General features: G+C 50.8%; 6 protein-coding genes across 6 annotated transcripts; 3 read left to right on the top strand and 3 right to left on the bottom strand.

The window, feature by feature from the left end:
• Nucleotides 1–2,249: 2,249 nt before the first annotated feature.
• Nucleotides 2,250–4,507, top strand: ASPACDRAFT_52538 (transient receptor potential ion channel family protein; the record flags this gene model as incomplete). Its single annotated transcript, XM_020202631.1, has 2 exons — nt 2,250–4,113; nt 4,188–4,507. The coding sequence occupies 2 exons, from the start codon at nt 2,250–2,252 to the stop codon at nt 4,505–4,507; spliced, it is 2,184 nt and encodes a 727-aa protein (XP_020056389.1).
• Nucleotides 4,508–5,150: 643 nt separating this feature from the next.
• ASPACDRAFT_78995 (heterogeneous nuclear ribonucleoprotein HRP1) lies at nt 5,151–8,965 on the bottom strand. The gene is made up of 6 exons (XM_020205303.1): nt 8,653–8,965; nt 8,308–8,586; nt 6,972–7,012; nt 6,739–6,902; nt 5,624–6,665; nt 5,151–5,538 (listed from the first exon to the last, which is right to left on the bottom strand). Exons 1-6 carry the CDS (start codon nt 8,694–8,696, stop codon nt 5,402–5,404), a joined length of 1,707 nt encoding a protein of 568 aa, XP_020056388.1. The 5' UTR covers nt 8,697–8,965; the 3' UTR covers nt 5,151–5,401.
• Nucleotides 8,966–10,255: 1,290 nt separating this feature from the next.
• On the top strand, nt 10,256–11,921 carry ASPACDRAFT_43693 (GTPase-activating protein GYP1; the record flags this gene model as incomplete). Its single annotated transcript, XM_020201302.1, has 4 exons — nt 10,256–10,610; nt 10,667–11,547; nt 11,612–11,704; nt 11,760–11,921. The coding sequence occupies 4 exons, from the start codon at nt 10,256–10,258 to the stop codon at nt 11,919–11,921; spliced, it is 1,491 nt and encodes a 496-aa protein (XP_020056387.1).
• On the bottom strand, nt 11,761–13,455 carry ASPACDRAFT_120102 (dimethyladenosine transferase). Its single transcript, XM_020196318.1, has 3 exons — nt 13,113–13,455; nt 12,817–13,038; nt 11,761–12,759 (listed from the first exon to the last, which is right to left on the bottom strand). Exons 1-3 carry the CDS (start codon nt 13,296–13,298, stop codon nt 12,013–12,015), a joined length of 1,155 nt encoding a protein of 384 aa, XP_020056386.1. The 5' UTR covers nt 13,299–13,455; the 3' UTR covers nt 11,761–12,012.
• Nucleotides 13,456–13,588: 133 nt separating this feature from the next.
• Nucleotides 13,589–16,955, top strand: ASPACDRAFT_78977 (U4/U6-U5 snRNP complex subunit PRP6). The gene is made up of 3 exons (XM_020205302.1): nt 13,589–14,024; nt 14,118–16,413; nt 16,490–16,955. Exons 1-3 carry the CDS (start codon nt 13,642–13,644, stop codon nt 16,634–16,636), a joined length of 2,826 nt encoding a protein of 941 aa, XP_020056385.1. The 5' UTR covers nt 13,589–13,641; the 3' UTR covers nt 16,637–16,955.
• Nucleotides 16,956–17,679: 724 nt separating this feature from the next.
• ASPACDRAFT_52534 (uncharacterized protein) lies at nt 17,680–25,816 on the bottom strand (the record flags this gene model as incomplete). The annotated part of the gene is made up of 9 exons (XM_020202630.1): nt 17,680–18,344; nt 18,418–18,526; nt 18,617–18,891; nt 19,059–19,316; nt 19,937–20,098; nt 20,161–21,589; nt 21,671–23,002; nt 23,879–25,585; nt 25,661–25,816. 9 exons carry the CDS (start codon nt 25,814–25,816, stop codon nt 17,680–17,682), a joined length of 6,093 nt encoding a protein of 2,030 aa, XP_020056384.1.
• Between the last annotated feature and the right edge of the window lie 82 nt (nt 25,817–25,898).

Genomic DNA, 25,898 nt, shown 5'->3' with positions numbered 1-25,898 from the left:
ATTCTGCCTGGTCTGCTTTGAGTCCTTGTCTGGTAGACTAGGAAGTAACAAAGTCGTCACTACCTGAGTTTACTAGGTACNGTACGGAGTACATTAATTTGTTTTCCTGCGGAGGTTTGTCGCCGAAATGCGTGGGACGGGTGTGGCCTAAGTCTGGCTGTCTACGGAGTACGTTTGGCTCATTGTCCGGGACACTGGGGCGACGGTGGGGCTGGGCGGTAAAATATTAATTAGAAGTGAAACAATAGAAATGTAGTCTGTTTTTTTTTTGTTTTTTTTTTTTTTTGGCAGCCTGGAGGCATTCATTGTTTCTTTGTTTGTCCAAGAAAAGTGAGAGAGGTTGGTTGTTGGTTGGTTGGTTGTTGGTTGGTTGGTTGTTGGTTGGTTGGTTGTTGGTTGGTTGGTTGGGGTTTATTTGGCTGGTTGTCTTTCGACTCGGCAGTACGGAGTACCTGAGGTAGTCACCGTAGTCTACTAACTATTTATGAGTGTCTTCTCTTTGTTAGGTGGTCAAGTGGTTCTTGATTCACCTTCCCCCCCCTTTATTTTTCTTCTCTACCCTCTTTATGCTCTTTATGCTCTATGCCTTCTCTCGCGGTTAAGTCAACGTGGGCAGAGAATACCTTCCTTCTATTAGCAAAGAGTTGCATATCGATAGCCCCCAGTAATGATGACCTATCGTCACCTAACTATCCAATGTCTGTAATTACGCTAATAAGTGAGAGGAGTGGTCTGGAAAGAGTCTAGAGTCTAGACCGGGATGGGCACCAATTGGCAGTGCCAGCAACGGGCTGAACAATTGGGTCCGTTCCCGAGCCGTCACTGACACCAACCAGGAACCGTGGTTGGTATTGTGTTAAAAGGAAGAGGGGAGAGAGAAGGAGAAAGGGGGAGAGAGGTGGGGGGCGGAGGGGTCGGGAAAGAATTTATATTTAGCATTATGGAGGAAGTTAATTATTAGTAAGTCATGTTACTCAGTAGGTATCACCTTGAAAATATTCTACAGGATTTCATTGCCACTCTTCGGCAATCTGAACTTCAAATTGAGACAATTAGTACCTAGTAGTAAGGTACTGTACCTCAATTACCTGAACCAACAAACCAGGAGTGAAGTTTGACTAATCTTGAATCAGTACAGTGGGGGGGCGGCTGCCATCAGCCAATCAGTAGCCCGTATCTCAGCTTTGCAGCCCCTGGCTAATACTAATCAGGCTCTAGTGGCTCATCCCGCTCCGCCCGCTCGGGCGCTTCAATATCCAGTCATGCTAATCTCGGTGTAAGAAACTACCAGGTACATACCTAATAATGGTGCGCTTCTCTTCAATACTCCGTAGTACTGTACATACATACCTACTCGTAGTACTCGTAGTACTCGTAAGTTCAGTGAGTCTAGTGTACAGTACCAAAGTTTACTACGTGATTGTCTAGTCAAACTGTAATTAACATCAGAGTTGTAGCAATCTCTCTACTCTCTTTCTTCCTACTCTTCCTTTCTTCCCCCTCCTCTCCTCCCTCTCTCTCTCCCCTTTACCGTTTGCTTGCTTGTCTCCATCTTACCCACCTTCCCATCCCACACACTCATTACTGCTAGTCTATACGTTTCCTCTTTCTTTTGCACTCTTTTGCACTCTTTTTCTTACTCCGTCTTCTGCTTTCGCTTTGTTCGCTTTCGCCTTGGTCATCATTGACGACAATCAGTTCCCTTTGGACATTCTTTTGCTTTGTCTTGCTCTTGCTCCATCCCACTGCTCACCACTCTTTCTCACCTGCTGCCTCGGAAGAATTAAGCTAGTTTTGATCAGACCTCAGCTAGTGCTCTTGTGAGGTGCTGCGAGATCTCTTTAGCAAGCTAATACGGCCTTTGTTATCCGGTGTGAACGTATCTCATAACTGCTTGACCTGCAAGAGATAAGGTGGTCTAGTAAGTGTGGGATCTCGGGCACTGTCTTACTGTTCATTTAGTCATTAAGACTCCTATCCCACCATTCATCGCCGACCCGATCTTCAGTCCTTGTTGCTGTCCTTCCGTTCTGTCCAGGTTGATCCTGTTGACCCCTCGGGGACATTCGTTCATATCAAATCGCTGTGCGATTTGACCGAATTACGGCTTCGTCACATATCTTTTTTAATGGTTGCCGCCTCGACTGGCTTCACCAATATTACCACCATCTTAGCGCAGGAACTAGAGGTTCTTGATGTTAGCGTTTTGAGTTCCGGAATCAGACGAATTGTGCTATTTATCAATCAAAATGCGGACCACTCTCATTTCACATATCACGCTCACTACCTTAGGCTTGTGGGCTTCTCAGACGCTCGCTGCGGACACATTGAGCACTAATGGGTTGTCAACATGCCTGACGGATTCGGCCATTGAAGTCAACAATCTTGATGTTACGTACACCAAATCAACAAACGAACTCGTTTATAATATCGGCGGTACCAATGCGAAAGAACAGAATGTTACTGGCTCAATTACAATCTATGCGTACGGAAATCAACTCTACTCGAAAACATTCGACCCCTGTGGCACCGAGTATTACACGGCAGCCCTGTGTCCCGTGCCGGCCGGCAGCTTTCAAGCCCAGGGACAGATGCAGGTTCCTGATTCCATTGCCAGTCAAATTCCCTCCATCGCATTCGCTATTCCGGATCTGGATGGCCAAGTGAAGCTCGAATTGCTTTCGAAGGATAACAACGACGACGAGCTGGCTTGCATCCAAACAGAGTTAAGTAACGGCAAGACGATGCAGATTGCAGGTGTCTCGTATGCTGCTGCTGGCGTAGCGGGGGCGGCCTTAGCCGTGAGCGGGTTGTCCGCTCTAGGTGCTGCTGGTCACCCTGGAGCTTCATCATCCAGCCCATCTTTCGGCGATGTTATGACTTGGTTCCACACCATGGCAACTAATGGTATGCTTAGCGTCAATTATCCTACGGTCTACCGCAGCTTTTCCAAGAACTTCGCCTTCAGCACAGGCCTAATCCCGTGGGGCCAGATGCAGGAGTCCATTGATAGCTTCCGCAGGGTAACTGGCGGAAATCTGACGGAAAACAGCTACGAATATCTCCTAAACGCCACTCTGGTGTATTCAAGCGGCTCCACGTCAAACTCAAGCAGCAAGTCCAAGCGTGCTGTCGACTGGACTGTTGGTGCTGCCAACCTCGTCGCCCGCGAACTCACGACGTCCAACTCCACTACCACCAACAGTACCACCAACAGTACCAGCAGTAGCAGTGGATTGCAACATATGGTATCGGGAATCGAGGCCTATGCAGAGCAATTGACTGTGCCGCAGGGGAATACCTTTATGACCGTGCTGCTTATCTTCGCCATCCTCATTGCCGCCATCACCGTGGGAATTTTGCTCCTTAAGGTCATCCTTGAAGTATGGGCTTTGTATGGGTCTTTCCCTCAGAAGCTCTCCAACTTTCGCAAGGACTATTGGGGTCTTCTCGGGCGGACAATTACCAATTTAATCTTGATTCTATATGGGATCTGGGTCATCTGGTGTGTCTACCAACTTAGCAGCGGAGATTCCTGGGCCGCAAAAATTCTGGCTGCCGTTGCTCTGGTTGTATTCACAGCTGTGCTCCTGTTCTTCGGCCTTCGGATTGCTTATCTGGCACGGAAGTTCAGAAAATCTGAAGGCGACGCATCTCGCTTGTACGATGATAGCGAAACCTGGCGCAAGTACAGTCTTTTCTACGACAATTACAAGAAGGATTATTGGTGGATTTTCGTACCCGCGATTGTATATATGTTCGCTAAGGGGTGCATTATCGCGGCAGGTAATGGCCATGGGCTGGCGCAAAGTGCGGGTCAGCTTATCGTTGAGGCGCTTATGTTGGTCATGCTACTGTGGAATCGACCATACGTTGTGAAGTCGAGCCAATGGATCAACACCAGTGTGCAAGTAGTACGCGTTCTGTCGGTTGTTCTTGTTTTGGTGTTTGTGGATGAGCTCGGCCTATCAGAGACAACCAAGACGGTCACCGGAATTGTTCTCATCGCGGTCCAGGCTGGCTTCACCGGCATCTTGGCCATTCTAATTTGTGTCAATGCGATTCTCCTCTGCTGTCGTGAGAATCCTCATGCGAAGCGGAGACGAGAGGCCGGTAAGTCGCTACAATTCCGAACATTGGGCCTAATTACAACCGTATATGCTAATCGTCTCAATTTGCTCTTACAGACAAGATGAATCGCGACATGGACGATCTGACCCCCTTGGACGCCCGCGAGTCTCTCCTGATGGACAACCCTCCTCGTAAGGATTACGCCGAGATGAGCAAGTTCAATTTCACCGGTCCCTACGAGCCCTATCGTGACCAGTTCGAACACAAAGGGCGGCAGAGTCCCACTGGGAGTATGGATCGATTAGTTGGGTCTGGCTATAACCCTGAAGAGCAACATGATCGTGCTGTAAGCCGTGAGAGTCGGCGGAGCCGTGACAGTCATGATGCTCCTGAAAGGCACCATGCCACTACCCCCGGCTATGGGTTCGCTTATTGATCCTCCCTGTAGGATTAATTGTGATTACGATTTGTTGTTATATTCTTTTCTCCCGGTGTAAAACTCTTTCTTGGACATAGATTCTTTTGTGTCAGTTTCCAACAAATTTAGCGTACTTTTGTTGTGGTGGTGGTGGTGGTGGTTTGTCCTTGCTTCTAGTTTCCTTGCTGTTTAGCTCCCTCCACCATCTTTCCCCCCAAAGGTCTGTTATTTGAACCATATCCAAAAAACGGTCTTGATAGTCCTGCCTATCTCAAGCACGGACCCTAAGCATATACTCCGAGTTGCCTTCTTTCCATGTAGGCTGTGTCTCCAAAGAGGTGACGCTGCCACCAAGCTGGGCCCGGCTCTGTTCTACCATTCCGATATCGAGACTGATGCTCTCAGGCTACCAAATTGGCTACGCATAGTTTAAATAGTTTAGGTACGCACAAAAGATTCGTTCCACCGCGAAAACCCAGGGTTTTGTTACATAAAGCGATAGCAAGACAGGGTTGAGAACAGAATAAAGACCATAGCAATCCATGCCAGATGCCATGCACAATTTGGATTAGTTCGCACGCACACGCCGCGAGAGAAAAAAAAACAATGAGAGGAAGAGAGTGTAAGAGATACAGTATGATGCGTCAAAAAAAGGGGGGGGGGAGAAGAAAGATAGGCAACAATAATAGGGCGTGGCCATGCATATTTCAAGGTTTTTGTAGTATCAAAGGTCACTATTGCTGCTGGAGGGTCCTTTACGTCGCGATGAATAAAAAGGGCGGAAGGGCACCAGCAAGAAATCTGACTGATTTATGAAGATCCCAAGGGGGAGGTAGCATTGGAGACTGCGCGCACATGTACAAGCGTGTGGAAAGGAAAAGCACAAGGACCGAAGGAAGTAAAACCAAGTCCTCAACCGCGCGAGTAAGGGTGGAAGCCCCGGTGACCTCCACGGCCTCCACCGCGATAGTTGGCGCCTGGCTTGCCGGCATTCTTCGGGCCTGTCGGAGCATTGGCTGGGGCAGCACTTTGAGGTTGCGGAGTCGGACCTTTATGTTTCGGTGTTAGCATATTCGGGCAGACAAGGCAAATGACAGGCAGGACCTGGGGATGGCAGGATAGGAAAAGACATACCGCGTCCCATGCTCCCCGCGCGGGTCATGGCCTGGGGCCCGGTCGGGATGTTCGGCTGAGGTACTTCATCATACATACCTTCCCAAGAAGTTGGCCCACCTTGTTGGTAGGGAGAGAAAGCCCGGTTTTCCATGGCTCGGCGTGCTTGTTGCTGCTCATACTTTTGTTGCTCAAAGGCGATTTGTTCCTGAGCATTGTAGCCAGGTCCACCGCGATGACTCGAGTAATTCCCATTGGCATTAGCTGCGGCCATGTTCATTCCATTGCCCCCACCCCCCATCTGACCGGCCATACCCCCGGAGCTGCTGCCTTGACCTTGATTCTGCAACTGCTGCATCTGCTGCATCTGCTGCATCATGGCTGGATTTATCATGTTCGGTGCCATTGTTTGGGGTGTTGAGCTCTGCGACGGAGGGCTAAGACTCTCTTGTGGTGCTTGATTGTTCCCCATTTGCATTTGCTGCATCTGTTTCATTTGCTGCATCTGTTGCATCATGGCTGGGTTCATGCCGCCCATACCCATGCCGCCCATGCCTTGACCTTGAGCCGCAGCAACGGCCATTTGCTGTTGCATCAGGGCAAAGTACTGCTGCATTCTCTGCCAATACTGTGCCATCATCTGGGGGGTGAGCCCACCAGCCATGCTGCCTTGGCCTTGAGCACCGGCTTGTGGTTGCGAACCATCGCTTCCCATGACGCCACCGTCACGGAAACCCTCCCTGCCACGGCGGAATCGGCGGTCTTCTTCATCCCGCAGATTTCCTCTTGGTTGAGCTTTCTTCACCTCAATCGGCTTCCCGAGGATTTCCAGAGGACGGGAGAGAGCTGCTTCGACGGCCGCTTCACTGTCAAAGGTCACGAACCCGAAGCCACGGGGACGACCAGTATCCTTGTCAATCATCAGGGTGGCATCAATCACACGCCCAAATTGGGTGAAAAAATCTCTGAAGTCGTGTTCGTTTGCCTCTTGGCTCACGCCACCAACAAATATTTTACTGGTCTTCTCCTGCTCGTCACGTGGGATTGCACGCTTGGGATCGATCTGCCACATAATGGTCAGCTGTTGAGGATCTTTATAACAAGTACGGGAAGGAATGTGTGACGGAGGCTCTTACAATCTTGCCATCCAAATAGTGTTCCTTAACCATGACGGTATTGACAGTCTTCGGGTCTCTGAATGTCAAAAATCCAAATCCTCTGGAGCGACCCGTAGCACTATCTCGCATCACAGTGCATTCTTGTACTTCCCCAAACTGAGAGAAGTAATCTTTCAGGGACTCTAATCGAACTTGTCAGATAACTTATGGGCGACAGGAGCAGCCGCAGCCAGCCAAGGGAAAGTACATACGATCCGTAGTCTCCCAGTTCAAACCACCAATGAACATTTTCCTGGCCATGACACGATTAGTAAACGCTGTATTGCAATCTCTCAAGCATTAAACGCTATGAAGAACATTTGAGGAACAACAGATAATCCAGAAAAAACGACAAAGGAGATGACAGCCCCGGACTTGATCAAGAGATGCCAATGCATAGGTCTGAGTATTGGCCGGCACACGGCTTGTCATTAAACACGAGCCGATTTATTTTGCGGCCTCTCTGTCACTATGACAAAAGCATCGACTGAACCCAGAAGGGCGTTGAGAGTCTTGGGAAAAGACCCCAACATCGCGGGTCGGTCTGGGCCATCAATACATTGCCAGGGATCTCCTTGTCGTCCAAGACAGTCACTATGTCTCCTAATCAGGAAGCAACACTGGTTTACAACACCATCCAGTGAGATGAAGACCAAGCGCGGTTTCCAGCATCGAAAAGGTATGCGGGTAGTGTCACCACAGGTTGAGCATGTGAGGCGGATGGGTTAAGTCCATTTTCTTTCCCTTCTTTAACTGTCTGTCTGTCTGTCTGTCTGTCTGTCTGTCTGTCTGTCTGTCTGTCTGTCTGTCTGTCTGTCTGTCTGTCTGTTTGGCCATAGAGTCTTGTGCTTGTCTGTCTAATCAAGTCCGAATCTAGGTAATCTGTTCGAGAACCTTCCAAACTAGACAGTCAAGGCCTCATCCCTTGCTGTGCTCTATCATGATATATCGACATGAAGCTATATAGTATCGGGTGTACTATAATCGCTCGTAGCACGGCCTCAAAAGCTAGGGAACCGAGCACTGTCTTCCTGAGTCTTATATCGTTGCCGTATCGCCGATAGATCTTTCACACGAGCCTCGTAACGTGAGGGTGAGCACTAGACGAAATTCAACATCGCCAGCGGAGATATCCTCTTATTATCAAAATTTCTTGTTCAAGGCCGAGATCTCTTTTCCATCCAGAAACCACGATCGACTCAGAACAGGAGAAATCCTTGACTGAGATGATAGAACCTGACCCTTTCGCACACAGCACCAGGACACCGGAACTCAATCGACATTGAGCACGAACCATTGTTGGGGCTGAATGGAAGCCCGATGAGTAGTGTGTAGGAATCGCTCATGTCTCGCTTGGAACATGAGGCCCGCTCAGTGGCAACATTCAGACACTGACCCCCTCTGGATGACTGGGGATAAGACGAGGAATGAGGAAGGGGGGTGAGAAGCATTTTTGAGACTGTGACGACCAAAGTCACAGGCGCAATGAAGAGTGCATGATACGAATAAAACACGATGTAGGGATTTTTGACTGAAAATAGTACTCACCCGTCTTCTTTGATTCCGGTCCCTTGAGGTTCGGAGTCGCCCACTGGAGTTGCCGAAAGATTTGGAAAGCCAGCGCCGCCATTTTCTCCTCCCACATGATTGCCAGACTGGTGGGAATATTGATAGGATCCGCCCACTTCGGCATCACCATGGTGCTGATCCGCATGTTGCGTATCAGGTTCAGTCGCGGGAACAGGTGGAGCGGAGGTGATGGGTTCTGAAACCTGTGGAGGCTCTACAACAGACGTCGACTGAGCCGTAGTGTCGTCGGCATCGTACCTAGAATTGCGGATACCGAGCGTCAGATAATGTCTTAAACTGGGATAATTGACGGGAGCGCCCTACAAATCGGCGAAGAGGTCTTCCTCAACATCCTCAGGTTCAGCCATTATCGCTCAGTAACTGGATTGAAGAAGCTGGGAAACGGAAAGCGTGAGAGGAATGGTAATGTAATTTGTAGAGATAGCCAACACCGGCTGGTGAACTGGGATTGGTTCAAACGAGAGCCACTGGACTCGACCGGGAATATTATTGAATCAGGCAGTGCGGACTGCTACTAGATTTAGAAAGTTCAGTGTCAGAAAAGAAAAGTAAAGGGGAGATAGTGATGAACTGAAAGAGTTTTATTGAACAAGAGAAAGGACGGAGGAAGGAGGTGTAGATGCAGGAGGAGAAAGAGGAAGAGAGAGAGAAGGAGAGAGGAAAGCAGGAGCGGAGGAGGTTGAACTGAGGCGAGTAAGACTGTATGGTTTGTAAGTGACCACTTTATACATATAAAATACATGTATAGTAAAGTACATGACTTCTGGTAAGTGACTGACCTGCGGTAATCGCAATACCATGATTGACAGAGGCCATGACGGCCATGACGAAATAAAGCTCCGCAGTCTCCCCATTAATTATTATTTAGTACTTATTGTTACAAATGATGATCCTCTCAATCTGATGGTGTGACTTGAAAGTGTTTGCAACCTCTTTGTGTAAGCAAAGCAAGAGGAGATTATTACCTTTATTGGCTCCAGTCTGGCGGAAGGTAGTTACTGCGTAGTAAACTTACTACCTACTACTAAGTTAGTTACTGTATGTGTATAACTGTACGTACATACATACCTCCACGTGCCAGTGATACTTCCCTCCCCGCACTGCCTCTCCCTCCCCGACTTAGCTTTCCCTGATCACCTTTTTCCTCTTCTCAATCTTCCGACTCTTGCTTTTCTCACCTGGTAACCAGCTGATGATCTTTTCAACAGGCCCCGTCTTCTCTGCATAAAGAGCTTGACGCAATGGCAAGCAAAAAAGGCCAGCAGCAGGTGAGTTAGTCTTAATCTGCTCGATGCAGCCGTTTCCCTTCCCCAGACATCTTTCCAAAGTACTATATAATTGGGTTGCTGACCCGATCGCTTGGTCAACTCGTTATCAGGAGATGGTCCAGGTTGGTTCGTGCCTCTTCCATACCTACTTTTATTTCATCTACAAGATTCCCGCAACTGATCAATTCCCCTGTTGTCGTCACAGATCGCATCGAGTACGTTAGTTTCAATCCTGAGTTGGCAATCCTCCACCCAGCGAATCAATTGAAGCTGTTTCTTGTCATTGCAGCTCATAGATTACCCACTAACTGGTGCGCGAAGGAAAAGCAATTCGCCGTTTTGGAAGGCTAGGTCGGTGTCGCATAACCAGACATCGTCCAGGACCCCGGAGTCGAATACCGTCGTTGGAGCTTCATATTCCCATGCCAATATTTCAGTGTGAGTCTCATGGCCGCACGCTTTGTTTGCTCCTGTTTTCTAGTGATTGATCCAAATGCATGCCCTACAGAGGCCCACAACCACATACTCGTCCACGAACACCACCTCCAGTGACTTCCATCAGTAACCCACATGCTACCTTGTCTCCACACCGGCCGGGTGTATGGGTCTCGTCGCCTCGCACCTCATATTCTGGCATCATGAACGGAGGACTGGAAGTTTGGGAAAGTTATCGGGCAGACGAAGAAGAAGAGGAGGAAGATGAAGATGAGGAGGAGGATGTAGCCTACGATGATGATGAGGATGAATTTGGGCTCCCAAGCATTACCAGCATGCGGAGAAAGCAAAACCGGGCCACTGCTCTAGTTCAACCTAACACCGTTGACCCCGGTGGGGGGATAGGGGATCATTTGACCCTTGGTGTTGGCCTTGGAAGCAATCGACAACGGGCAAATAGCTCTGACATTGCAGAAGAGCGTGGCGTTTCACTTTACCCTACAGCGAAGAACGCAGAGGGTAAAATCCTACGTCCTCAGTATAAGGAAATTTTGAGAGGTGAATTGCAGCCTTAAGCGCAGACAGGTCCAAGCACATCTGCTAATGAAATCTAGACCCTGCGCACGCTCTTAATCTTATTGATCATGCGCCACCACCCAAAAATGCGTCGCCTAAAGAAATGGACCTATATTCGAGTCGCATCTCAAGGATCAACAAATTCAAGCGTCTGCTGCAGACGAGCACTGTTCCTCTTGCGGAACTCAGGAACCTCGCGTGGTCAGGGGTCCCAGAAGAAGTGCGAGCAATGACTTGGCAATTACTACTAGGGTACTTGCCGACAAACAGTGAACGGCGCATTTCGACCCTTGAAAGGAAGCGCAAGGAATACTTGGACGGGGTTCGACAAGCTTTTGAGCGAGGTCCTTCAACCTCCGGAAACCCGTCTTCGTCCGTCACAGGGCGAGGTAGAGGGTTAGATGAAGCGGTTTGGCATCAGATTAGTATAGATGTTCCTCGCACCAGCCCCCACATCCAGCTCTACAGCTACGAGGCTACTCAACGCTCTTTAGAGAAGATACTCTACGTCTGGGCTATACGTCATCCTGCCAGCGGCTATGTCCAAGGCATCAATGACCTTGTGACTCCTTTCTGGCAAGTATTTCTTGGACTTTACGTCACCGATCTTAACGTCGAGGAAGGCATGGATCCAGGTCAATTACCTCGGAGGGTGCTGGATGCGGTGGAGGCGGACTCCTTCTGGTGTCTTACCAAACTCCTGGACGGAATTCAGGACAATTACATCTATGCTCAACCTGGGATTCACAGGCAAGTCAGAGCACTGCGTGATTTGACCATGCGCATAGACTCTACGCTGGCTAAGCATTTAGAGCAAGAGGGTGTGGAATTCATGCAATTCAGTTTTCGATGGATGAACTGCCTCCTCATGCGAGAAATGAGCGTCCAAAATACCATAAGGATGTGGGATACATATATGGTACTGCATGTCTACTTCCAAAGAGATCATAATCCTGACGTCCTTACTGATAATCTGCACATAGGCTGAAGAGCAGGGCTTCTCACGCTTCCACCTCTACGTGTGTGCGGCGTTTCTGGTGAAGTGGACAGATCAACTGGTGAAAATGGACTTTCAGGTGCGTTTCTGATGGGAAGAGCTGTACCAGCTCAGAACAAGCTAACTAGAATTAGGAGATTATGATGTTCCTGCAAGCCCTACCGACGAAAGGCTGGACTGAGAAGGATATTGAACTTTTGCTAAGTGAAGCCTACATATGGCAAAGTCTTTTTCAGGACTCTCGTGCCCATCTTCGCCCGGCTGGAGATCGGTCGCCTGAGAATGGCTTTCAATGACGACTGTCGTGAATCATTAGGGAGATCTTGTTTTCGTATACACCAGAAGATCCCAAGGCCCGATACGCGCTCCTTCTCGTCAGCAGTATGTTCAGGTGAAATGGAAGCCTTTCTGGTTGAACGCCCACAACAGCTTCAGAAAATCATTCTCATCACACATCCTGGCACGTTTATCAGCGAGGCCCGTTTCTTCTTCCAATACCTGCCGAACTTTTTCCCGAACCAGCTCTCCCACTTTTCCTCTCTTCTTTCGGCTTGGCCGACCTTTTAGCGCCTCTTGTATCCGGGCATTTTCCTGTTCCTTGAAAAAGTCCGGCACGTCATCTTCATCATCCACATCCATGACTTCTTCAGCCTCGTCCTCATCTTCCTCATCTTCCATATTGCCTGTGTCCATTGCGTCTGCTCCAGTCTCACCCGCTGGTCCATCCTCCACCGGAATGTCATTTTGCGCGCACCATGTCCGATAATTAGCTTCCAGCATGTCCATAACAGTGGATTTCCCCAGGAAGCTTGATCGGATTGTTTTGTTTTTTCGAACGAAAAGGATTCTTAGAAGTCCGTCCCATTCGTCATAATTGATTTGCGGCCTGGGATTTTTGGGGACTAAGCGGACTACACTGGATTCGACCAGCGGAGGTGGTTTGAAGTTGTTCTTTCCAACCTTCATGATGTGATCGATCTTGGCCCACATCTGGGCATTGACCGAGAGTCGACTGTAGAGTTTATCGCCCGGTTTGGCGAAGAGTCTCAGCGCAAACTCTCGTTGAAACATTAGGATGCAGACTCGAGGAGCTGGTGAGGTAGCGAGAAGCTTGAATGTGAGTGGGGAAGAGATCTGGTCGCAAGCAGGTTAGGGACTGGATGAGAAAAAGACTTAGATATGAAAGCGCACCTGATAGGGAGTGTTGCTAATGCAGACGTCGAAGTACGGAAGATCCGTCTTCATTACGTCTCCGAGTATAACATCCAAGCGATTCTGGGCGGGCGTCCCCTGGACACGTTTTGTGACCTCAGCAGCCATTCGAGGGTCCAGCTCAACGGCGATGACTTTCTTTGCTTTCTCGAGGATTTTTACGGTCAAGTTACCTGTACCAGGACCGATTTCCAGCACGACCTGTGAGTCGAGGTATATCAGACTTTAGATGTGCCCGAGAACTGCGAATTGTACATAGCGAAGGCTGTACTCACGTCACTTTGTTTCAGCTCAGCTTTCTCAACAATTCGTTGGGCGACGCCGGGGTTCTTCAGGATATGTTGACCAAGGTCTGTGTTCATTTTGAAAATGCTGTTGGCTGCTTTAGTTTTGGCTGCAGCGTCTGCATATGGGTTGGCTTTGGAGGCGCTGTTGCGCTTCGGTTGTTTGACCTTAGGCATGACGGTGATCAGATGCAGCAATTACCACGGTCGGCCTTGCTGTAATATAGGTATGCAATGTAAAAAAGAGGTCTTCAAGAGAGACCTTGTGACACCCTCGGTGCTGTGCTCCACTCCGGTGTGAATAAGGCAAAAAAATCAAAGGCATTGCGGAGACTTCAAGGTTCCTGATAAGATTACCGGGGCCGGAATAATCTAAATGCGACTGTCTCCCCGATGGCCCGTCGCAAAGCATCGATCGATATCCACCGCCTACGTCGCTTGCCACCACCCCGTCTTCCATCAGGCCTCGCTGCGGTCTTTCAGCTTTACTTCATCCTCTGTGACGTGTGTCTCGGTCAGTATGGCCTCTGGGCGGAAAGACTTCCTGAGCCAGGCCGCCCCCGAGAACTACGTTGCGGGTCTTGGTCGCGGTGCGACCGGTTTCACCACCCGTTCAGATCTAGGACCTGCGCGTGAAGGGCCCACGCCGGAACAGATCCAGGCAGCGCTCGCGAAACGAGCGCAACAACTAGGAGCCGCGCCCCCGACTGCCTATGGAGCCGGGCGAGATAAGGGCGGCAAGGACGACAAAGCCGAAGACGAGGAGGAGGATGAGCGGTTCCAGGATCCGGACAACGAAGTGGGCTTGTTTGCCTACGGACAGTTCGATCAGGAGGATGATGAAGCCGACCGGATCTACCGGGAGGTAGATGAGAAGATGGACAAAAGACGCAAGATGCGAAGGTTAGTTGACTGCACTCCCTCCGCGGTGTTTATCGGTTCCCCGGCGACCTCGTGTCAGGATGGACTACTGACATGGAATCTGGCTCCTACCAGAGAAGCCCGAGAGCGGCAAGAGCGAGAGGACTACGAACGCAAGAACCCCAAGATTCAGCAGCAATTTGCCGACCTAAAACGATCGCTAGCCTCCGTCTCCGAAGACGAGTGGGCGAACCTACCGGAGGTGGGAGATCTTACGGGCAAGAACAGACGCGCGAAGCAGAACCTTCGCCAACGGTTCTATGCGGTTCCGGACAGTGTGATCGCCAGTGCAAGGGATTCTACGCAATTCGAAACAACCGTGGCAGACGACGGTGCGCAGACCAGTGCCGCCGCGGGAGCAGAGAGTGCGGATGGAACGATAACAAATTTTGCCAATATAAGTGCCGCGCGTGACAAGGTGCTACAGGTCAGACTGGATCAAGCTGCAATGGGCTCATCGGGCGACTCGGCCTCGGGAAGCGCCACCAACATCGACCCTAAGGGCTATCTTACAAGCCTCACCCAGTCGGAGCTCAAGGCGGGCGAGGTGGAAATCGGCGATATTAAGCGGGTTCGCGTTCTTTTAGAATCAGTAACGAAGACGAACCCCAAGCATGCTCCCGGGTGGATCGCTCTGGCTCGTCTGGAAGAACTTGCCGGTAGAGTTGTGACGGCCCGGAATGTCATCGCCAAGGGCTGCGAATTATGCCCGAAAAGTGAAGACGCCTGGCTGGAGAACATCCGACTCAACGAAGGACATAATGCCAAGGTTATAGCTGCAAACGCGATCAAGAACAACGACCGCTCAACAAGACTATGGATTGAGGCGATGAGACTGGAAACCGAGCCCCGGGCCAAAAAGAATGTGCTCAGACAAGCTATTCTTCACATTCCTCAGTCCGTTGTCATTTGGAAAGAGGCCGTCAACCTGGAGGAAGACCCAGCAGATGCACGTCTTCTTCTCGCAAAAGCGGTTGAAATCATACCTCTGTCAGTGGAGCTCTGGCTTGCTCTGGCGCGCCTCGAGACCCCAGAAAATGCGCAGAAGGTTCTTAATGCTGCTCGAAAAGCCGTCCCTACCAGCCACGAAGTGTGGATCGCAGCCGCGAGGTTGCAGGAACAAATGGGTACATCCGAGAAGGTTAACGTTATGAAGAGGGCTGTACAGAGCTTGGCAAGAGAGAACGCGATGCTTAAGAGGGAGGAATGGATCGCCGAGGCCGAGAAATGTGAGGAGGAGGGTGCCATCCTCACTTGCGGTGCTATTATCCGCGAGACTCTCGGATGGGGTCTCGACGAGGATGACGACCGTAAGGACATCTGGATGGAGGATGCCAAGGCTAGTATTGCCCGCGGCAAGTACGAAACAGCAAGGGCTATCTATGCCTATGCACTCCGTGTTTTCGTCAATCGCCGAACTATCTGGCTGGCGGCAGCTGACCTCGAGCGCAACCATGGTAGCAAAGAGGCACTATGGCAGGTGCTTACAAAGGCCGTGGAAGCCTGTCCTCAGAGCGAGGAGCTGTGGTTACAGCTTGCTAAAGAGAAATGGCAATCTGGAGAAATCGACGATGCCCGACGAGTGCTCGGCCGTGCTTTTAATCAGAACCCGAACAACGAAGATATCTGGCTGGCTGCCGTCAGATTGGAGGCGGATGCCGACCAAACAGCCCAGGCCAGAGAGCTTCTTTCCACGGCCCGCCGTGAAGCAGGAACGGATCGTGTATGGGTCAAGAGTGTCGCATTTGAGCGGCAACTGGGCAACGTTGACGAGGCGCTTGACCTCGTCAACCAAGGTCTTCAACTCTACCCTAAAGCCGACAAGTTATGGATGATGAAAGGCCAGATTTACGAAGGCCAGAACAAGTATCCTCAGGCGAGGGAGGCTTATGGAACCGGTACCAGAGCGTGCCCCAAGTCGGTACCGCTCTGGCTGTTGGCCTCACGGCTGGAAGAAAGGGCCGGGGCGGTCGTCAAAGCTCGCTCGGTTCTAGACCGCGCCCGCCTTGCAGTACCCAAGAGCCCGGAATTGTGGACAGAGAGTGTTCGTGTGGAACGACGTGCCAACAACATCGCCCAGGCCAAGGTCTTGATGGCCAAAGCCTTGCAAGAGGTCCCCACATCTGGTCTGCTATGGAGCGAAAGCATTTGGCACCTCGAGCCTCGCTCGCAGAGAAAGGCCCGCAGCTTGGAGGCTATTAAGAAGGCCGATAACGACCCGATTCTGTTCATCACGGTGGCTCGCATCTTTTGGGGGGAGCGTCGACTGGAGAAGGCAATGACCTGGTTTGAAAAGGCCATTGTCACCGACAGTGACTTGGGCGACGGGTGGGCTTGGTATTATAAGTTCCTGTTGCAGCACGGTACAGAGGTACGATAAACCCCCCCTCTTTTTTTCCCCTGGTTCTTTTGAGTATTTCAGAGACTGACTCGAAATCGGCGTGCAGGAGAAACGAGCAGATGTCGTGGCTAAATGTAGCATGACCGAACCGAAGCACGGCGAAGTCTGGCAGTCGGTATCCAAAGACCCGTCCAATGCGCGCAAGTCAACAGAGGAAATTCTTAAAATGGTTGCCGACCGTCTCACTCAATGAACGGTCTTCGGCGCTTGAGCAGCCCTTTCACCCCAACTCAAGTTCGGTTCTAGTCACAAGCCTACCAATGAACGCCCGAGATTGGCGTGGGAAACGCATCACGGCCACAAGCCTCATCAGTCTAACACGCTCGTATGGTCAGCAGGGTACTCGATCGCAGCTGGCTTGAAATATCTTGAACATCATGAGTCATCGTTATTTAAGCGGTCCCGGAATGACCTACAATCAGGCCGTCCCAGCAGATAATGTACAGTACATAGACAAAACAAGAACAACATTGCCAGGTCCGCAGGGTAATCCCTTGCATCCACAGGCTCACAGCCATGCATAGAATGTCCAGTTCCTGTCTTCATTTATCCCAGAATTGACCAATAGTGGGGTCATAGAGCAGCTCGGATGATCGTAGCGGGCAAGCTCTGGATGTCCCCAAAACGGTCACAGTCGCCTCTTAAGTGGGCCGTAATCGGTAGGGACGTTTGATGCTCCCCTCGCGAGACTGAAGCTGTTATAAATTGGCACAGTAGGGGATTCGAGTTGACTGCATTGGCTTCTCAGCCAAAAAAAAAAAGATGATTTGTCACATTGAACATGACTAACTGCCCGAATAGTGATCGCAGGCAAAAAAGCAAGAGAGAAAGAAGCAATATGATAAAGAAGCGGGGAAACAGGGTTCAATATAGACAAAAACAAAACAGAAGCATCTCCGAACTCCATGCCAAATGCAGAAATGACAGGGTCGCGCGCCATAGCGGCAATCCTTAAAGACTCCCAAGACGCCTTGACGCTCCGCCAGATCCAAGATGCCGAACCCAATCTTTGGTAAATCCAGATCGAAATGTGTATGAATGTATGTGTATCACGTGAAAAAAAGGCACAAAGGCGCAACGCATTGAAAGCAACGGATATCAAGCGGCTTAAGGCTGTGAAAGCAGAAAAATAAAAGAGACAGGAAGTAGAGAATGGGTCAGCGGTTGACGCAGCATATGCACGGAGAGAAACTGGGGTAGAGGGGAAGAGAAAGGAGGAGCGAAAGGGAGGATCGTTCACGCGGCCATGGATAGACACTCATCCAACAAAGTACCCAAGTGCTCCCTATCAGCCGTTGTGCCTCCCTCCCAATCGGAGTCGATGTCGTCAATGTCCATCTCATCGGAGAAGAAATCCTGTCCAGAGTCGTCATTCGTGATCTCTACAACGTCGTCAATTGAACCATGTCTTTCTGCCTCGTGTTCATCTTCGAAATAGCCGCCCATAATCTGGTCCACAAGCAGGGGCATATGGCTGAGAACACCGCTGCCGAGCTCTAGTGCTAGCCGCAGGTCCCGAACCCCCAGTGGCTTTCGGACACTTGCCTCCTTAGCTTCAATAGGCAATAACCCGGTTGCACTATCTTTGACAATTTCGCCTCTCGTGAAAGCCAATTCTTCTCGCTCTAGTTGTTGTCGATACTTGCGCATCATCATGCCATTGATGGTTCCCGAAGGGCCGTTAGACCTGGTTCGCGAGAAAACCACTGACAAGACTTCCTTGACGAATGTTTCTGTTGCAATGGCCATATACTCCGCACAGGGTAAGCTTGCGCCACTGACTATAGACTCTTCGTAGCATATAGGAACCATGCGTGCATGAATTGATTCGGCATCTGGAAACTCGCCGGTCTCAGATGCTAGGGGTTGCGCATAGCGTTTTCGAATTTCCAGCTCCCAATCTATCGTAAATCAGACAAGTAAGCTTCTCATCACAAACCAAAAATAGAGTCATTTGTAAAGCATGAGACCTACTTGTCTTGTTTAACCCCCCGGCGCTGGCAGGTACCTGGCTCGGCAATTTAATCTGCTTCGCCAGGTGGTATTCGACCAGATCATTGGACGAGATATCGTTAGGATCACGCTGAGCCAGTGGAACATCACATCATGTTAGACTTGTACAATAACATTTAGATGGCGTGACCAGCCACATATCGAGTAATGGGCTGCCTACCTCGGGTATAGCCTTAAGTCTGCGCCGGTCCCGCGGAGGCAGCTGCATGACCTCTGTTTTGAGTCTCTGTTCGGCAGCGTCCCCCGAAGTCGGTTTCGACACCACTGAGGGCTTGTCATTTGCGGATACCCAACTAGCGACTCCATGGTCGGGGAGATCTCGGGTCAAGTTTCCGATAATCGCGCAGATAAAGTTATTGTGGAGGTGCTCGGTTTTTTGGTCGGCGCATATTATATGATCGACGCGCGATGACAGTTCACTTTGATTTAGTTGTCCTGCTCAGCGAATAAAGACGTCAGTCTCGCGATCTGGATGAAGGCCAAGCGGAGATGTGGGGTCATATAGATACGACCGTACGAGACGGCACCGGGGAATGTGGTTGCAAAAAGCCAGAGGCCATATTTGTTCAGTGTTGGGGTCCATTTTATCATGTCGAACTTACCAAGGAGGAAAAGAGTGGTAGCCTCTTGGTACTCGGCCCAGTGGTCGCCGATGGCGGCTTTGAGCTCCGTGTAGACAGGTTCAAGGTCCAGTCGCGGAACGGCGATGAGCGCCTTAGTCGACTTCTGCAGTGCTGGAGCACTGGTCGCAGAACCTTTGGACGAGGTAATTGTGGTCGCTGCCGAGTCTGGCCGACTCAGAGCAGCCGGGTCGATCTGCATGACTGCGGTGCTCGCGGAAGCGCGACGGGGCACGGGGGCTGCGAGAAGCCGGGGGAGAGGGTGGGAGGGGGGAGCTAGGCCTTCATGAAGAGGCGGAACTCATCCCATTTAATCTTGATCAAGATGCGGACTGAGCTCTAGGGGATGAGATAAGACGAAAGCATGTAAGAGATTGTCGGGCAAGAGCAGGCCAAGACACGCGTTGATGGGGAAATGGACAGCGGGGGAGAGGGAGGGATGGAGAGAGTGAGTAAGTGAGAGCGACGACGGAGAAGGGAAGTTGTTGGACTTTCCGACAATCCATCCGCAAACGATTGATCCAATTTACTATCCCCCACCAAATGTCGCAGTTGCAGAACCGCAACACAACTGAAAAATTAGAAAACGATTTCCTTTTTTTTTTCTCATTTACATTGATCCTCTACGTGGACTTCACTTTTCGAAGCTATTCTTTTCTACAATGCGGGCGCTTGTTCCTTACCCCCCCCCCCCCGAATGTCTAAGCATACAACTTCACTGCATCCTCATCCAGAACTCCGAAAAGACGACCAACTTCCCCAAGAATGGCTTCAATTTCTCCGGACAACTGTCCCACCACCAGCACTAAGTTCAAATTTAGCCATGGTTGAGGGTGATTTCTGCAGGACAAAGGACATACCGTATGCATACAACAGAGCGTAGTCTTCATCGGTCGACATTCGAGATGCTTCAGGGTCTTTACGATAGTGAAAAAGACGCGCCAGGAGCCGATCTCGGGCGTGCTCAACGTTCGGCAGAGCATCGCTTAGAGGATACTCCAGCTTCATTGAAGAGGCCATAACTGTTTGAGGAGTTAGGTGTCAGTAGTGGTTCAATGCCTCCTCTGCCAATATCGGACTTTACCTGTCAGCAAATGACTGATACGATGGGAGAGCTGCTGCCTCTCCTTCACGGTGTATCGTAGAATAGATAACTCTCCCTCGGACGCCGTCATGTTTTTGACCAGTTCAAGGTTGATGGCAACGAAAGCGCCCACCATGCTGCGCGTCCGACGAAGAATATTGCCATAGCTAGCATCGGGAAAAGCACTCCTTAATTCAAACTCCGAACGAGCGGAGGCTTGCAAAGACTCCAGATGTGACAGGAATCGCTCGACTTCTAACTTCTCCCGGGCGCTCATGAATCCCGCAGACTCCTTCGGGTTGGCCATGGTGGACAAGGGGCCACGCTTCCAGATCAAGCTCATGCGAAGCCAGAGCAGACTCAGTCCGTCTTTTAGCCTCTCACGTGCACTGATCGGCCAGATCATCCTCGTAATGATAATACCCCAGAGACAGCCCGATAGAACAGCAACCACACGATGCAGGGCAATCTCGGTGATGATGGGGCTGTCCCCTCCTTCATCTTGATCATTCCTTCCTTCTTTCTGAGCAAGTGAATAGGCGTAGAGGACCGAGAGATTATATGTTAGCATGATGAATCGGCCCATTGGCCCTTGACCTCGCACGATGATGATGTAGAAGTTCCAACTAGCCATGAGCAAGCCTAGAATTGCGAGGCCAAAAACGTTTCCGTCAGTAGCATACCATGAGAGAATCGCACAACCTGCGCCCAAGCAGGTACCGAGGAACCGTGCGTATCCCGTCGTATTCGAGGCTCCGATGGTCATAGAACAGACCAACATGTACGAGAGCAGACCCCATTCGCCTCGCCAATGGCCGTAAACGGGTCGAGTGGACGGGATGAATGCAGGCAAGGCATAAAGCGCAGCGCCAGTGCCGACTTTGATCGCAAACTTGGTGTCGTCCCGGCGGAAAACCCCAAGGGAACGCCACAAACGATAGCCAAGTCTCTGTTCTGCAAGACTGATTGCGGTGACATTGGATGACCCGCTCGAACCACGAGGCGGCTTGAGGAGGTTGGGCTCGCCTAGATGAGCCTGCTCCATCGTGACATCCATCATGTCCCTCTTTGGACCTCCGCCGAAGACCCAGCGCCAGAATTTGAGCCAATTCCATGATCGGCCATCGGGCCTCTCCTCGCTCTCGAGCTGTAGCTCATCCAAGATGGCGAGAAGCTCTTTCAGCTGTTCTCCAAATTCAAGCAACGAAAAACTGAAATGCCCGCAGCTGGCAGACACCTCCTCCAGGTCAGCCTCAACTTCCAGTGTCTGAATCCCGAGGACTTCTCGTTGCCGATAGATGGTCTTGAGCGCCTCTTCCCGTGAATCTCGATATAATAGTAGTGCTCTATCGAGACTCGAGCGGTATTTGCTATTAATTGATACTCGATAGTCAGATTCTGGCTTGAAAGGAATATCGCGAAATATCTCCTTCAAAGTGAACGCGAGAGATCTCTAAGGACTATTATCAGCATGCATTACGGTGGTATCATCGTTGTCAGAACCGCTTACCATTGAGGGCCCCAGGTGACTGATAAATATAGCAAAGATGTCCGCCGGGTGGAGAATTTGTTCGAGTTCAGGACTGGTACCATTCTCTGCATTGAAATCGAACCCGTCCCCCCCCGTTGCCTCCAACATCTCTTCTTCTGGCCTCTCGTAGATGGGTTCCAGAAAGGGACAATCCTCATGCAATGACCAGGGACTGGGTAGCGGGCCAGCACCGAGTCCGAAATTGACGTCCGACCCCTGGTGTGCAGTCTCGGTAGCTTGGGTTTGCTTGAGCAGCTGGAATTGTAAATGAGCAGCACTGCGCAAACCGCCTAGATTGTGTGTGATATCCTGGACCCAGCGGACCAGTGTCTTTTCTAGTCTGTATTCCTTTTCGGTGCCTACAACGAAATGCTCCATTTTAGCTTCACGCACAAGCTTGTCCAGCTGACCGTACGCTTTTTTATGGCGTGCGGCGGCCTCGAGAAATTCCGCAGTCTGAAGCTCCTCTTCCGAGCCACTCAGAAAGCTCTCGGTGATCAAAGCCAACATTGTTGCCAAAGTCTCCGTGACCGTAGTGAGGTTTGACCGCAGTTGCTTTCGTGCCGAGATTGGGAAGATCAGGAAAGACACTGCCATGGAGGCCGTTACGCCCATGACCACCATCTTCAGGACTTGGGAGATCTTTGCAAATGACAAATCACCGCTCTGCACCGCGCCCTCTTTTGTCAAGACCGTGATGGTGGAAAGCGACGCCAACGAGCATGCGACATTCACAAGAGGGTCACCAAATCTCTGCTTCGTCCATCCAATGAAGCCCAGGCCACCTCCACAGAACACGACTAAAACAACGGCGTGACCAAGGAGAACCAAATTTAAGGTGTCTTGAAAGAACATCGAGACGAACATGCTGGTTACGGAGACAAGTGCGGCGTAAAGAAAAGCGGCAAAGGCACAGATCAAGGCCTTATACATGCTCCCCTGCGATCTCGCAGGATGGAAATACACAGTGACCGTAGCCACCATATGTTTGCCATCTTGATGGCCCAAGAATGAGGATATAGCGGGCACGAAGGTTGCAAGGGAGCCAAGCAAATAAGCTAGACTACACTTCAAGACGCCAATCCCCAGTTCTGACGAGAGAAACTCATGCGCTTGCTGGCCAATACTTGTGATATGACCCCACAGACGCGCCGATAGACCTCTGCGAGGGGCAGCAATCTCGCCGGTCAGAAGCGCTCGGCGCTCGTCGTCTTCGCTGTTGCCATGCAAACCGGAATCCGGATTTCGTAGATGAATAAGACCTTTCAGTCGCTGACCAGTTCGTGGGAGGACGAAGGTCGCATATCGGAGCTAAGTTCATGATGAAAAGGAAAAGGGTCAATCACCATAAGTTATGGAGGAGGATAGAAGGTGATTATCTAGATAATCATGGCTAATCATGGCTAATCGGACTATGGTTGGCTAACCTTCTTGGGGCGTAAAATGCGACGGGAGCTGCTTGATAAGTCCCCGGACCGAGACATCTTATCACTTCATGGTACTGGCGTCAAGAAGAAGCAAAATGGGCACCAAAAAATCAAGGTAGGGGAAACGAAGAGAGGGAAAGAAGAGGACAAACAGTCGGTGTTGTGGTGGTGGGGGGTGAGGAAGAGGAGGAGAAGCAGGTCTGGCAGGGCTATGGACAAGAGAGAACCAGCGCCCGGACCATACTTTCCTACCTCACTCTTCGTACTGTATGTACTCAGTAGACCGACTGGAAAGAAGGAACAAACCAGACTGATTGGGATGATGGAACAATGAATGGGGAAGCTTGAAGAACGCCGGGCGCGGGCGGTGGAGAGCTAGCTGGTCAGCCGACCAATGGGTGTTCACACCCACTAATCACTGCCCTGTTACAGCATAGGTACAAGTAATAACTTAACTTGCTCTGGGCGTCGATCCAGAACGCAACTCACAGACAGCTTGTTGTATGTACAGTAACGGGTGTATATGTATGGATGGATGGATGGATGGATGGATGGATGTATGTATGTATGTATGTATGTATGTATGTATAGAGTATGTACTGTATATATGGTTGTAGGTGTAAGTGTATGTGTATATATGTATGTTATACATACGAAAAGAAAAGCAAAATCACAAAAAGTAATTACTCTCAAACAAAAACCGCACAAAAGACCCCATCCATCATCATCATCATCATGCCAACCCTTCCACCTTCCACACTTTGATCGCTGCATCCGCTCCAGCCGAGGCAATCTTAGATCCGCCTGCAATCCAAGCAACTCCATTCACGCCCTCTTTGTGGGCATTTGTTACTTGCACCCAGTCTCCCGGTTTCGTCAAGCTCCACACAAAGATGTTGGTATCGAGGCCTCCACTAACAACATGGGTATTGTCCTCGTTCCACGCGATGGAGGTGACTCGGGAGGTGTGCGCCGTCCAACGGTCGGTGACTAGTTGGCCATCGGCAGCCTTGTAGACCAGCACTCGGCCCCGGGAATCTCCAACCGCCAGGAGCGATCCGTCCAGCGAGAATGACAAGGCCGAAATTGCGTTCCGCGTTGCCTTGAACTCGGTCTTGGGGATTAACCCCTGGGCTGAGATGTCGCAGATCTGGACGGACGAGTCCTCGCCACCGATCGCAGTCAAGTTCTTATGGGCTGCAACTGTCGTCACGGCAAACTGAGGCTTGAACTCACCGATCTTCTGCCCATCGTGATAGGTCTCCACGCTCTCGGTTGTCCCTACTACAACCTTGTCCTTCGCAGCTGCGATGCCCTTAGGTTGGCCAGACAACTTGGACGAAACACCGGTGTAGGTCTTAGCACCAAGATCAACAGAGCGAATTGTGTCATCCCAAGCGACACTGTAGATGCGTCCGGCGCCTTCCTGAGTCGGAGTAAGACCGGCAATGTAGGCTGTATGGCCGTCTCCTTCCACCTCTTCCGCAGTTCCCGTCGGAACATCCCAATGGCAAACCCTTCCATCAAAGCTGCCCGACCATAATGTTTCCGTGTCGTTGCCAGAGCGAAACTGAGTCAGGGACGTGATGTTCTTCTGATGGCCCTGGATCACCTGCCGCGGCTGGGGAGTGCCTTCCACCAGGTAGTTCAGATCCCCGCTCAACGAGAGGCTGATGAGCAGGTTATCACTTCTGGCCGGAGGCCACACCACCCCAACTTGCTGATCTCGGACGTTTGACATTCCTTCTTCTCCAATATCCCAGCTCTGGGTAACCTTACCCGCTTCCACATCCCAGATCTTCACGGTCCTGTCAGCGCTAGCAGTTACAAACTTGCGCGAATCTCTAGCCCACGAGACAGCGAAGATGCTTCCTTTGTGCTCTCCTTCTCCAATTTGACCTCTCGGCTCGCCAGTCTTGCCATCGTAGAGCCAGATCTTCCGGTCAGCACCGACACTGACAAGGGTCGAGCCGTCGGGGCTGAAGCCAACACCATAAATATAATTGGTGTGCTTGTCTCGGATACCTGAGTTGAACTTGAATGGCGCGCCGTGGTAGAAAACGAGGTTTTTATCGTCACCGGCCGCCGCCGCTCGCAGCGGTCTCTGTTGCCTGATAGAGACGGAGTTGATTTGTTGTGTGTGTCCGTAGATCTCGCCGACCGTGTTACCACTGTCCCAGGTGATACAGTGCCCATATCGCTGCTTGCCGTCACCAACCGCAATGATGCGCTGGGAGTCGCCGTCCCAGGCAAGGTCGTTAATGCGGCCGTTCACAATGCTGTATTCACCCTTGGTGAGGCCGTCTCCGATGCAGTCCCAAACACGCACAATACCGGTCGCATCACCACTTGCCACATAGAAGCCGGAAGGGGAGAAACGGGCGACTGTTGTCTGGGCCTTGTGTTCTGTGTACTGCCTGGCGATCGCGGGGTTGTCGATGGAGCGCAAAAAGATGGACTTGTTGGCCTGTGCAGCATACCAACAAAGCATTCGTCAGCGCCCGCACATCGTCCCTATCGCCAATGTCTGATTAGAACATACCGCATATGCAAGTCGTTCACCCTTGGCGTCCGACGAGAGCTGGGTGGGCTGGCCCCTCGTGGTGGTAGGGTTCGCAGCCCAGATCGATTCTATTAAGTTATAGTCAGCCGAGGGGCACGGCAGCATAGCCAACATGATCGAGTTAGGGCAGACCATTAGTGATTGACATGGCTGATCCAGCAGACAATATCAGTGACTAGGTGGTAGAAGAAGGGAGGTTCTAAATTCAAAGGGCAGC

The sequence above is a fragment of the Aspergillus aculeatus genome (assembly GCF_001890905.1).
Source record: "Aspergillus aculeatus ATCC 16872 unplaced genomic scaffold ASPACscaffold_8, whole genome shotgun sequence".
In the NCBI taxonomy this organism is placed as follows: domain Eukaryota; kingdom Fungi; phylum Ascomycota; class Eurotiomycetes; order Eurotiales; family Aspergillaceae; genus Aspergillus; species Aspergillus aculeatus.
This window is presented reverse-complemented; position numbering and strand designations above follow the sequence as displayed.

Bases quoted from the DNA above. Each gene is read 5' to 3' on its own strand.
- ASPACDRAFT_78977 (XM_020205302.1), top strand. From the start codon at position 13,642: ATGGCCTCTGGGCGGAAAGACTTCCTGAGCCAGGCCGCCCCCGAGAAC. The intron at 14,025-14,117 runs GTTAGTTGACTG...GGCTCCTACCAG, and splicing joins AAAAGACGCAAGATGCGAAG to AGAAGCCCGAGAGCGGCAAG. The intron at 16,414-16,489 runs GTACGATAAACC...ATCGGCGTGCAG, and splicing joins TGTTGCAGCACGGTACAGAG to GAGAAACGAGCAGATGTCGT.
- ASPACDRAFT_78995 (XM_020205303.1), bottom strand. From the start codon at position 8,696: ATGGCTGAACCTGAGGATGTTGAGGAAGACCTCTTCGCCGATTT. The intron at 8,587-8,652 runs GTAGGGCGCTCC...CCGCAATTCTAG, and splicing joins GAAGACCTCTTCGCCGATTT to GTACGATGCCGACGACACTA. The intron at 6,666-6,738 runs GTAAGAGCCTCC...ATTATGTGGCAG, and splicing joins ACTATTTGGATGGCAAGATT to ATCGATCCCAAGCGTGCAAT.
- ASPACDRAFT_120102 (XM_020196318.1), bottom strand. From the start codon at position 13,298: ATGCCTAAGGTCAAACAACCGAAGCGCAACAGCGCCTCCAAAGCCAAC. The intron at 13,039-13,112 runs GTGAGTACAGCC...CTCGACTCACAG, and splicing joins CTGAGCTGAAACAAAGTGAC to GTCGTGCTGGAAATCGGTCC. The intron at 12,760-12,816 runs GTGCGCTTTCAT...GCTTGCGACCAG, and splicing joins TTAGCAACACTCCCTATCAG to ATCTCTTCCCCACTCACATT.